This window comes from Rana temporaria, chromosome 3 (genome assembly GCF_905171775.1).
Source record: "Rana temporaria chromosome 3, aRanTem1.1, whole genome shotgun sequence".
Lineage (NCBI taxonomy): Eukaryota > Metazoa > Chordata > Amphibia > Anura > Ranidae > Rana > Rana temporaria.
The window spans coordinates 10,220,825-10,234,062 of NC_053491.1; the positions used below are offsets into that span (position 1 = coordinate 10,220,825).

Sequence of the window (13,238 nt, forward strand, 5' to 3'; positions counted from 1 at the left end):
CAAGTTCACAGCCAACGCCCTTCGCAACAAAAATTCCACGGATTTGTCCAATGGAAATCCGATCGTGCGTACGAGGCTTTACGCTTACCATGACAAAGGACTGCTGTTGGACCCACACGGTTAAACAAATCACTGTAGATCAGGGGCCTCTCAAACTGGCATCCCTCCAGCTGTTGCAAAAACTACAAGTCCCATCATGCCTCCGCGAGTCATGCTTGCAACTGCCAGCCTTGCAAAGCCTCACGGGACCAGTAGTTTCGCAACAGCTGGTGGGCCTCCAGTTTGAGACCCTTGACTTAAGAACTTTCATGACCTCCCCCCCAACCCCACTCCACACCACACCACCATAAAGGAATTCTGATTTCTTCAAGCTGGAACATATATAATCTAATAATAATATGAAAATTATGCCAAAAAAAAAATATTCAACTTAAAAATTGCAAAAAGCTTCATTTAAAAAAAAAAAAAAAAAAATTAAATTGACAGTTGGATTGTAAACCCCACCCCCACGGGATCACCGCACAAATTCAGCACCTTATTTCACGTACAGCAGCTTCCTGCCGTAGCGTAGATTGTTCCATATGAATCTGCATTAGAGTCCTGCGTACAGCACAGGAAGACAGTACATTGGAGGAAAAGGGGACTTCATGTTGGGTTGGCCCCCCCCCCCCAAATTGCTCTGCTGCTGACATTTTAGTAATGGACTACATCCATCCCTAGGAGAGAACAACATGCACATAAAAAACGTGGCCCTCCTCCACGCGAAACACCTAATGAAACTCCACAAACTCCTCGAGTGTTCTTGGAATCTGATTCCGGTATTTAATTTTATGCAATCGCACGGCTCGAGCGGCCAGGCACTTCAGGCTGAGCTTCATCTGCGTCTTTAGTAGGATCTCGGCCACGCCTGTAGTGCTCCTGTCCAGGGGGGTCTTCTTCTCCTTATTGGTCATGTCCGTGTGAGCACCGGCCTCCGCCAAGCCGATAATGATCGAATGCAACGTGAGAAAGTCGCTGATGGGACGGTTGTACTGTACGATCAGATGCAGCGGGGTGTTCCCCGCGTTGTCCGTGGCGTTGACGTTGGCGCCGCAGTCGATGAGCAGCTTGGCCACGGCGGCGCTGGGGAAGCTGCAAACGTCGTTGGTGTGAAAATCGTCCACGGGCGTGCTGCAGTCCACGGCTAGGTGGAGGAGGCTGTTTCCTTCCCGGGTGCGGGGGTCGAGGTGCGCCAGCCGGTAGATCTGCTTGTTGATGCGGGATTGCTCCTCTTCGCCGCGCTGAGTCTTGGTGGAGATGCAGACGAGGTAGAGGAAAGTGCAAAGGTTGCATTCGTGGTTTTCCAGTGCGGAGTGGGCGTCGGGCTCTTGCGGGTTCTGGATCCGAGTTATCCCGCGTTCGATCTCCAGGACGCTGCAACTCAGCACGCTCTCCACGTCGTGCGCCTTCACCGCCTCGTTCAGGTGGATCATCTGAGAAAAGACCTGAGCGAACCTCAGCAAGTCCTTATGCGTGTTGCGGTTTCCTTTCTGACGCAGCTGTAGCGCGTGCAGCCAGAGCTTGATGCAATGCCCGAATTCCATGTTATCGGCATACACGGCACCGCGGTAGATGATCGGGTGAGACACGTCGATGTTATCCGAGCCGAGTATCCGCTCGCGTACAATAAGCCCTTCCATGTGCAACGCGTCGGTGTCGTGGCGTATGCCGTCCAACTCCCGCGGGGTGCGACATTCAGTTCTCATGCCGTAGGCCGGAATGGGAGGAAGCACCTGCTTGTGGAGGATGTTGTCGGGATCTCGGAAACGTTCCAGCATGGCCAGGTACAGGTACTGATAAGTCTTAGTGATATTATAGTTCTCGCGGTCGTTGGCAAAGGAGGCCCCCAGCAGCTCCAGGGCCTCCACTCGGCTTCGGAGATCACAATCAGAATGGGCAAGCAGCAGCTCCACCACTTCGGCCTTACAGCTTTCCGCCGCCACCTTTAAAGGCGTCATCCCGTGTCCGTTGACCACCATGGCCGCCTTGCACTTCACCAGCTCCCGCACGATGTCCAAGTGGCCGGCTTCGGCGGCAAAGTGCAAAGCCGTGGCCCCGCAATGAGCCCTGGCGTTGGGGTCGGCGTTCTGCTCCAGAAGGTAGCGGACTACGTCCGTGTGGCCCTTGTAAGCAGCGATCATTAGGCACGTGTTGTCGTATTTGTTGGCAATACTAATGTTTGCGTGGTTTTCCACCAGGAACCGGACAATGTCTAGTCTTCCGTCAAAACAGGCGGCCCGGAGCGGGGTGGAGTTCGTTACCGTCGTATGGTTGACATTCGCTCCGTGGCCGACTAAGAGCTTCACAACTTCGTAGTGCCCTGCCCCCGCCGCACACCAGAGGGCCGTCGCTCCATCGATGACGTAACTGCGGAAGGATAAGAGAACAATATATAAGTAGTGGAAGGATAAAAAAAAAAAAAATGCAATGAAAGAAAACTGGGAGAAAGATGAAAGATTTCAGCCAAAGTTCACAGGCGATGCCAGAGCAGCTTTCGCATTTTAACCACTTCCCACCCAGACCAATTCTGACACTTCTCTCCTACAAGTAAAAAAATCATCGGGCTAGATTCAGGTAGGGGGACGTAAGTTTGTGCGGGCGTAGCATATGTTATTTACGCTACGCCGCCGCAATTTAGAGAGGCAAGTGCAGTATTCACAAAGCACTTGCTCCGTAAGTTGCGGCGGCGTAGCGCAAATCTGCCAGCGTAAGCGCGTCAAACTCAAATTATCAAGAGGTGGGCGTGTTTTATGTAAATAAAACATGACCCCACGTAAATGACGTTTCTCACGAACGGCGCATGCGCCGGCCGTGAACGTATCCCAGTGCGCCGGCCGTGAACGTATCCCAGTGCGCATGCTCCTAATCACGTCGCAAATAGTCAATGCTTTCGACGTGAACATAATTTACGCAAAGCCCTATTCGCGAACCACTTACGCAAACGACGTAAAATTTTCAAAATTCAACGCGGGAACGACGTCCATACTTAACATTGGCTATGCCTCACATAGCAGGAGTAACGTTACGCCGGAAAAAGCCTTACGCAAACGACGTAAAAAAATCAGCCGGGGGCACGTACGTTTCTGAATCGGCGTATCCAGCTCATTTGCATATTCTAAGCTGAAATCGTTGGAAGCGCCACCTAGCGGCCAGCGTAAATATGCACCCTAAGATACGACGACGTAGGAGACTTACGCCGCTCATATCTTATAATTTAAGCGTATCTGGTTTCCAGAATACGCTTAAATTTACGACGGCGTAGATTCAGAGATACGACGGCGTATCTACTGATACGCCGGCGTAACTGTCTCTGAATCTAGCCCATCATTTTTTTTGCTAGAAAATTACATAGAACCCGCAAACAAACATTCCGATCGTAGCAAATTTTTATCTCGCACAGTATTTGCGCAGCAATTTTTCGAAAAAAAAATTCTGTGAAAGATGAAGTTACACCGAGTAAATAGATACCCAACATGTCACACTTCAAAATTGCTTTCCCCGACTTGTTCATTCCCCGACTTAGTTGGGGATAGGCCGTACACTTTGGTGGGGGTGGGTCAGCCACGTCCTGTGAACTTTTGACCTCTGGGAACCCCCCTTCTGACCTTTGGGGGAGGTCCCTGTTCCAATTCCCGAGTCCTAGCCATATTCTTCAATTGGAAACCCTTACCTAACTCGTGGAATGGCGCCAAACTTCAGTACTTAAAAATCCTCATGGGCGACGTTTTAATTTTTTTTTTACCGGTTACATGTTTTGAGTTACAGAGGAGTTATTTCTCTCGCTCTAACGCTCACAGCGATACCTCACATGTGTGGTCTGAACACTGTTTTCATATGTGGGCGGGACTAACATATGCGTTCGCTCCTGCGTGCAAGCACACGGGGACAGGGGCACTTTAAAAAAAAAAAAAAAAAAATTATATTTTTAATATTTCACTTCGAAACTTTAAAGCGGAGGTTCACACAAAAAGTGAACCTCCGCTTTTTGGATCCCTCGCCCCTCCAGTGTCACATTTGGCACCTTTCAGGGGGGTGCAGATACTTGTCTGAGACAGGTATTTGCACCACTTCTGGGTTCTGACTCTTGCAGGAGTCCAGCCTCTTCACGTCAACCGCCCCCCCCGCTGTCTTCTGGGAAACACTGTTGCCAGGAGAGAGTGGGGACCAGTGATGGCGCGCCGCGATCCTCACGCGTGCGCAGTAGGGAATCGGGCAGTGAAGCCGCAAGGCTTCACTTCCTGATTCCCTCACCGAAGATGGCGGCGGAAGCAGCCGAGGACCGAGAGATTGCTCAGCATCGTCTGCTGACGGCAGCTGCAGTATTTGTAGCTGCTGGCTTTAAAAAATAAAATAAAAATTTTGATCACTTATTTCTATTACAGGGAATGTAAACATCCCTTGTGATAGGAATATGACATGACTGGTCCCCTTTACAGTGAGATCTGGGGGGGGGGGGGGGGGGTCAATAAGACCCCACATCTCACCACTAGGCTGGGAAGCCCAAAAAAAAAAAAAAAAAAAATACGATCTCAGCTTCTCAGCCGAGGCGGCGTTTTTTTTTTTTTAAGCAGAGGCCGGGGCGTAACATCATAACATCGCACCCGGCCTCCGAACGATCATAGAGACTCCAGCGACCATCTGGTCAGCCGGAAATCTCTATGGTAGGCATCCGGGGCCGGCGGATCTGTTCTCCGACTTACCGATCGCAGTGGTAAGTCGGTAGAAGCACCGGAGGATGCAGCACCCCCAGACACCCCCCCCCCCCCATTTTTCTTACTTGAGCCCATCCGATCCAGTGATTTGCACGAGCGCAGCGGCTCCCACCGCTGTCTCGCTCCTCATTGGACAGACTGATAGCAGTGGTAGTGATTGGCTCCCACTGCTGTCAATCAAAATTCAGAAACAGTGGGGAGTGGGGCCGAGTCCCCCCACTCTGTCTCAATGAAATCAGCAGTAGGGAGCCAAGCTTGTATGGGTGCCTCCAGGGGGTGCGGCTTCCCCTGGGGGCACCCGATGAAGAGGAGGGGCCTGGAGCACCTGTGGGGGACCCCAAAAGAGGAGGATCGGGGCTGCTCTGTGCAAAACCATTACACAGAGTAGGTTAGTAGAACATGTTTATTATGAGACAGATGGAAGGGATCTGGCAGTTAACCAGCTGCTGTTTTGGGGCCCGATTAGTATAATAAGTGTTTTATTTATTCTAAATCTTTTTTCACTCTCCAATATAAATAAACAACCTAAATAAAATCCTACCGTATAATACACAGCACCTCACAAAAGTAAGTACACCCCTCACATTTCTGTAAATCTTTTCATGTGACGACACTGAAGAAATGACACTTTGTATGTACAATGTTGTGTAGTGAGTGTACAGCTTGTATAACTGTGTAAATTTGCCGTCCCCTCAAAATAACTCAACACACAGCCATTAAGGTCTAAACCGCTGGCAACAAAAGTGAGGACACCCCTAAAGCGAAAATGTCCAAATTGGGACCAAAGTGTCAATATTTTGTGTGGCCGCCATTATTTTCCAGCACGGCCTTACCCCTCTTGGGCATGGAGGTCACCAGAGCTTCACAGGTTGTCACCGGAGTCCTCTTCCCCTCCTCCATGATGACATCACAGAGCTGGTGGATGTTGGAGACCTTGCGCTCCTCCCCCTTCCGTTTGAGGATGTCCCACAGATGATCAATAGGGTTTAGGTCTGGACACATGCTTGGCCAGTCCATCACCTTTACCCTCAGCTTCTTTAGCAAGGCAGTGGTGGTTTTGGAGGTGTGTTTGGGGTGATTATCATGTTGGAATACTGCCCTGCGGTCCAGTCTCTGAAGGGAGGGGATCATGCTCTGCTTTAGTATGTCACAGTACATGTCGGCATTCATGGTTCCCTCAATGATCTGTAGCCCCCCAGTGCCGGCAGCACCAGACCATGACACTCCCACCACCATGCCTGACTGTAGACAAGACACACGTGTCTTTGTCCTCCTCACCTGGTCCCTCCCCCCCCCCCCCACACGCCTGACACCATCTGACACCAAATACCTTTATCTTGTCTCATCAGACCACAGGACATGGTTCCAGTAATCCATGTCCTTAGTCTGCTTGCCTTCAGCAAACTGTTTGTGGCTCTTTCTTGTGCATCATCTTTAGAAGAGGCTTCCTTCTGGGATGACAGCCATGCAGACCAATTTGATGCAGTGTGCGGCGTATGGTCTGAGCACTGACCGGCTGACCCCTCCCCCACCCCTTCAACCTCTGCAGCAATGCTGGCAGCACTCCTACGTCTATTTCCCAAAGACAACCTCTGGATATGACGCTGAGCACGTGACCTCAACTTCTTTGGTGGACCGAGGCGGGGGGAGGGGAACCCGTCCTGTTATACCGCTGGATGGTCTTGGCCACCGTGCTGCAGATCAGTCTCAGGGTCTCGGCAATCTTCTTATAGCCTAGGCCAGTGATGGAGAACCTCGGCACCCCAGATGTTTTGGAACTACATTTTCCCATGATGCTCTTGCACTTTGCAGTGTAGTAGAGCATCATGGGAAATGTAGTTCTAAAACATCTGGGGTGCCGAGGTTCCCCATCACTGGCCTAGGCCATCTTTATGTAGAGCAGGGGTCTCCAAACTGCGGCCCGAGGACCAGATATGGCCCTTTGCTAGCCTTTATTCCGCCCTTAAGGCACGATTCCTCCCACCGACACCAACAATGGGGCATTATATCTGCCACCATTACCAATGATGGGATACTCCTCCTCCTACTGACCAACAACCCTAGGGCCATACTAATTCTCACTGATGCTGGGCCCATGACATCCATTGCCCTTGCTGGCCACAATCCGGCCCTCCTAAAGTCTGAAAGACAATAAACAGGCCCTTTGTAAGAAAAGTTTGGACACCCCTGATGTAGAGCAACAATTCTTTTCTTCAGATACTGATTCAAGCTGTACACTCACTACTTTGTATGTACAAAAATGTAAGGGGTGTACTTACTTCAGCCTGCTATTGGCTATAGAATCCGGGTCACTTGTCCCCCCCAGTATATACACCCCCCATATCCTGGTCACTTGCCCCCGCCCCAGTATATACACCCCCATATCCAGGTCACTTGTCCCCCCCCTCAGTATATACACCCCCATATCCAGGTCACTTGTCCCCCCCCTCAGTATATACACCCCCATATCCGGTCAATTGTACCCCCACCCAGTATATACACCCCCATATCCAGGTCACTTGCCCCCCCCCCACAGTATATACACTCATATCCTGGTCACTTGTGCCCCCCCCCCAGTATATACACCCCCATATCCTGGTCACTTGTGCCCCCCCCCAGTATATACACCCCCATATCCTGGTCACTTGTGCCCCCCCCCCAGTATATACACCCCCATATCCTGGTCACTTGTCCCCCCCAGTATATACACCCCCCATATCCGGGTCACTTGTCCCCCCCCCAGTATATACACCCCCATATGCGGGTCACTTGTCCCCCCCCAGTTTATACACCCCCATATCCGGGTCACTTGTTCCCCCCCCAGTATATACACCCCCATATCCGGGTCACTTGTCCCCCCCCCAGTATATACACCCCCATATCCGGGTCACTTGTCCCCCCCCCCAGTATATACACCCCCATATCCAGGTCACTTGTCCCCCCCCTCAGTATATACACCCCCATATCAGGGTCACTTGTCCCCCCAGTATATACACCCCCATATCCGGGTCACTTGTCCCCCCCCCCAGTATATACACCCCCATATCCGGGTCACTTGTCCCCCCCAGTATATACACCCCCATATCCAGGTCACTTGTCCCCCCCCTCAGTATATACACCCCCATATCCAAGTCACTTGTCCCCCCACAGTATATACACCCCCATATCCGGGTCACTTGTCCCCCCCCCAGTATATACACCCCCATATCAGGGTCACTTGTCCCGCCAGTATATACACCCCCATATCCGGGTCACTTGTCCCCCCCAGTATATACACCCCCATATCCGGGTCACTTGTCCCCCCCAGTATATACACCCCCACATCCGGGTCACTTGTCCCCCCAGTATATACACCCCCACATCCGGGTCACTTGTCCCCCCAGTATATACACTCCCATATCCGGGTCACTTGTCCCCCCCAGTATATACACCCCCATATCCGGGTCACTTGTCCCCCCCAGTCTATACACCCTCATATCCGGGTCACTTGTCCCCCCCAGTATATACACCCCCATATCAGGGTCACTTGTCCCCCCAGTATATACACCCCCATATCCTGGTCACTTGTCCCCCCCAGTATATACACCCCCATATCAGGGTCACTTGTCCCCCCCAGTATATACACCCCCATATCAGGGTCACTTGTCCCCCCAGTATATACACCCCCATATCCGGGTCACTTGTCCCCCTCAGTATATACACCCCCATATCCGGGTCACTGGTCCCCCCAGTATATACATCCCCATATCCGGGTCACTTGTCCCCCCCAGTATATACACCCCCATATCCTGGTCACTTGTCCCCCTCAGTATATACACCCCCATATCCGGGTCACTTGTCCCCCCAGTATATACACCCCCATATCCGGGTCACTTGTTCCCCCCCAGTATATACACCCCCATATCCGGGTCACTTGTCCCCCCAGTATATACACCCCCATATCCATGTCACTTGTCCCCCCAGTATATACACCCACATATCCAGGTCACTTGTCCTCCCAGTATATACACCCCCATATCCGGGTCACTTGTCCCCCCCCAGTATATACACCCCCATATCCGGGTCACTTGTCCCCCCCCAGTATATACACCCCCATATCCGGGTCACTTGTCCCCCCCCAGTATATACACCCTCATATCCGGGTCACTTGTCCCCCTCAGTATATACACCCCCATATCCGGGTCACTTGTCCTCCCAGTATATACACCCCCACATCCGGGTCACTTGTCCCCCCAGTATATACACCCCCCATATCCGGGTCACTTGTCCCCCCAGTATATACACCCCCATATCCGGGTCACTTGTCCCCCTCAGTATATACACCCCCATATCCGGGTCACTTGTCCTCCCAGTATATACACCCCCATATCCGGGTCACTTGTCCCCCCCCAGTATATACACCCTCATATCCGGGTCACTTGTCCCCCTCAGTATATACACCCCCATATCCGGGTCACTTGTCCCCCTCAGTATATACACCCTCATATCTGGGTCACTTGTCCCCCCCAGTATATACACCCCCATATCCGGGTCACTGGTCCCCCCAGTATATACACCCCCATATCCGGATCACTTGTCCCCCCCAGTATATACACCCTCATATCCGGGTCACTTGTCCCCCTCAGTATATACACCCCCATATCCGGGTCACTTGTCCCCCTCAGTATATACACCCCCATATCTGGGTCACTTGTCCCCCCCAGTATATACACCCCCATATCCGGGTCACTGGTCCCCCCAGTATATACACCCCCATATCCGGGTCACTTGTCCCCCCCAGTATATACACCCCCATATCCGGGTCACTTGTCCCCCCTCAGTATATACACCCTCATATCCATGTCACTTGTCCCCCCCAGTATATACACCCCCATATCCGGGTCACTTGTCCCCCCCCCAGTATATACACCCCCATATCCGGGTCACTTGTCCCCCCTCAGTATATACACCCCCATATCCGGGTCACTTGTCCCCCTCAGTATATACACCCCCATATCCGGGTCACTTGTCCCCCCCCCAGTATATACACCCCCATATCCGGGTCACTTGTCCCCCCAGTATATAAACCCCCATATCCGGGTCACTTGTCCCCCCAGTATATACACCCCCATATCCGGGTCACTTGTCCCCCCCCCAGTATATACACCCCCATATCCGGGTCACTTGTCCCCCCCCCAGTATATACACCCCCATATCCGGGTCACTTCCCCCCCCCCCAGTATATACACCCCCATATCCAGGTCACTCGTCCCCCCCCAGTATATACACCCCCATATCCGGGTCACTTGTCCCCCCAGTATATACCCCCCCATATCCGGGTCCCCCTCTCACCCGTCGAAGCGCACGGTGCCGGTCTGCTGGGTGTCCACCCGGTAATGCTCCAGCAGTAGTCGGACCACCTTGCTGTGGCCGTTGCGGGCGGCGATGATGAGCGGCGTGGATCTCTGCCCGCCATGCTGGGTGACGGAGCCGAGGAGGGATCGGATCTCGGACTCGGTCCGGTTGAGGAGGAGGGCGGCCAGGGTCAGCACCCGGCCCTCCGCGGCCGCCTTATACACGTACGCTGACAGCCCCTCCAGGGCCATTCCCGGGGCCGCGGCTGCAGGAGGTCCGCACAGACCCACTTCCGGTCCGTTCTCACTTCCTGTCAGCTCTCCCGGAAACAGCGGCCGAGGCGCCGAAGTTCCGGGTTGTGACAAGCAGGGAGGAGGGGTGTGTTTACATAACATTGGGCGGGCACTATCGGCGGAACCACCCCCTCTGTACCCGCCCCCTGTCACGTTCCCCCGCCCCCTGTCACGTTCCCCCGCCCCCTGTCACGTTCCCCCGCCCCCTGTCCTCATTTTCTCGGCTCAAAACTTAGCGCTCCCGGCGTGGCCCGCCCACTTCACATGGAGTCACGTGACTCCCTCCTGTGATTGGTTGCTGCGGGTTTTTGGTTCCGCCTCTGATTGGCTGCGGCGGTTCTCCTATTCTCTCTTCCATTCCAGTGACAGAAGCCGGGCGGAGAACACGGAGCGGGATGCAGAGCGCAGTGCGGAGGCGGCACCTTCCCCCGGGATCACCGGCCAGGTACCGGACCATGGGGGAGGAGGGATCACCGGCCAGGTACCGGACCATGGGGGGAGGAGGAGGGATCACCGGCCAGGTACCGGACCATGGGGGGAGGAGGAGGAATCACCGGCCAGGTACAGGACCATGGGGGGAGGGGGATCACCGGCCAGGTACAGGATCATGGGGGGAGGTAGGAGGGATCACCGGCCAGGTACAGGATCATGGGGGGCAGAGGGGATCACCGGCCAGGTACAGGATCATAGGGGGAGGAGGGATCACCGGCCAGGTACAGGACCATGGGGGGAGGAGGGATCACCGGCCAGGTACAGGACCATGGGGGGAGGGGATCACCGGCCAGGTACAGGATCATAGGGGGAGGAGGGATCACCGGCCAGGTACCGGACCATGGGGGAGGAGGGATCACCGGCCAGGTACAGGAGCATGGGGGGAGGAGGGATCACCGGCCAGGTACAGGACCATGGGGGGAGGGGATCACCGGCCAGGTACAGGACCATGGGGGGAGGAGGGATCACCGGCCAGGTACAGGACCATGGGGGGAGGAGGGATCACCGGCCAGGTACCGGACCATGGGGGGAGGAGGGATCACCGGCCAGGTACAGGACCATGGGAGGAGGGATCACCGGCCAGGAACAGGACCATGGGGGAGGAGGGATCACCGGCCAGGTACAGGACCATGGGGGGAGGAGGGATCACCGGCCAGGTACAGGACCATGGGGGGAGGAGGGATCACCGGCCAGGTACCAGACCATGGGGGGAGGAGGGATCACCGGCCAGGTACCAGACCATGGGGGGAGGAGGGATCACCGGCCAGGTACAGGACCATGGGGGGAGGAGGGATCACCGGCCAGGTACAGGATCATGGGGGGGAGGAGGGATCACCGGCCAGGTACAGGACCATGGGGGGAGGAGGGATCACCGGCCAGGTACAGGACCATGGGGGGAGGGGATCACCGGCCAGGTACAGGACCATGGGGGGAGGAGGGATCACCGGCCAGGTACAGGACCATGGGGGGAGGAGGGATCACCGGCCAGGTACCGGACCATGGGGGGAGGAGGGATCACCGGCCAGGTACAGGACCATGGGGGGAGGAGGGATCACCGGCCAGGTACAGGACCATGGGGGGAGGAGGGATCACCGGCCAGGTACAGGACCATGGGGGGAGGAGGGATCACCGGCCAGGTACAGGACCATGGGGGGGAGGAGGGATCACCGGCCAGGTACAGGACCATGGAGGAGGAGGGATCACCGGCCAGGTACAGGATCATGGGGGGAGGAGGGATCACCGGCCAGGTACAGGACCATGGGGGGAGGAGGGATCACCGGCCAGGTACAGGACCATGGGGGGAGGAGGGATCACCGGCCAGGTACAGGACCATGGGGGGAGGAGGGATCACTGGCCAGGTACAGGACCATGGGGGGAGGAGGGATCACCGGCCAGGTACAGGACCATGGGGGGAGGAGGGATCACCGGCCAGGTACAGGACCATGGGGGGAGGAGGGATCACTGGCCAGGTACAGGATCATGGGGGAGGAGGGATCACCGGCCAGGTACAGGACCATGAGGGGGGGAAGGGATCACCGGCCAGGTACAGGATCATGGGGGGAAGAGGGATCACCGGCCAGGTACAGGACCATGGGGGGAGGAGGGATCACCGGCCAGGTACAGGACCATGGGGAGGAGGAGGGATCACCGGCCAGGTACCGGACCATGGGGGGAGGAGGGATCACCGGCCAGGTACCAGACCATGGGGGGAGGAGGGATCACCGGCCAGGTACAGGATCATGGGGGGGAGGAGGGATCACCGGCCAGGTACAGGACCATGGGGGGAGGGGATCACCGGCCAGGTACAGGACCATGGGGGGGAGGAGGGATCACCGGCCAGGTACAGGATCATGGGGGGAGGAGGGATCACCGGCCAGGTACCGAACCATGGGGGGAGGAGGGATCACCGGCCAGGTACAGGACCATGGGGGGAGGGGATCACCGGCCAGGTACAGGACCATGGGGGGAGGAGGGATCACCGGCCAGGTACAGGACCATGGGGGGAGGAGGGATCACCGGCCAGGTACAGGACCATGGGGGGAGGAGGGATCACCGGCCAGGTACAGGACCATGGGGGGAGGAGGGATCACCGGCCAGGTACAGGACCATGGGGGGAGGAGGGATCACCGGCCAGGTACAGGACCATGGGGGGAGGAGGGATCACCGGCCAGGTACAGGACCATGGGGGGAGGAGGGATCACTGGCCAGGTACAGGATCATGGGGGGAGGAGGGATCACCGGCCAGGTACAGGACCATGAGGGGGGGAAGGGATCACCGGCCAGGTACAGGATCATGGGGGGAAGAGGGATCACCGGCCAGGTACAGGACCATGGGGGGAGGAGGGATCACCGGCCAGGTACAGGACCA

The 13,238-nt window shown here is 55.5% G+C and overlaps 2 protein-coding genes across 2 annotated transcripts in view; one reads left to right on the top strand and one right to left on the bottom strand.

The window, feature by feature from the left end:
• Positions 1-266: 266 nt before the first annotated feature.
• Positions 267-10,441, bottom strand: FEM1B (fem-1 homolog B). The gene is made up of 2 exons (XM_040342236.1): positions 10,083-10,441; positions 267-2,406 (listed from the first exon to the last, which is right to left on the bottom strand). Exons 1-2 carry the CDS (start codon positions 10,334-10,336, stop codon positions 771-773), a joined length of 1,890 nt encoding a protein of 629 aa, XP_040198170.1. The 5' UTR covers positions 10,337-10,441; the 3' UTR covers positions 267-770.
• A 219-nt stretch (positions 10,442-10,660) lies between these two features.
• Positions 10,661-13,238, top strand: part of CLN6 (CLN6 transmembrane ER protein) — a 39,361-nt gene continuing 36,783 nt past the window's right edge. Inside the window, exon 1 of the mRNA XM_040342237.1 lies at positions 10,661-10,823. Coding sequence (XP_040198171.1) covers positions 10,774-10,823 — 50 coding nt within the window. The 5' untranslated portion in view covers positions 10,661-10,773. The remainder of the gene's footprint in view (positions 10,824-13,238) is intronic.

What these genes read in the sequence shown, in the direction of transcription:
- FEM1B (XM_040342236.1), bottom strand. Translation starts at nt 10,336, where the DNA reads ATGGCCCTGGAGGGGCTGTCAGCGTACGTGTATAAGGCGGCCGCGGAG. An exon ending in GGCACCGTGCGCTTCGACGG is followed by an intron (nt 2,407 to 10,082) that starts GTGAGAGGGGGA and finishes ATCCTTCCGCAG; the next exon opens with TTACGTCATCGATGGAGCGA.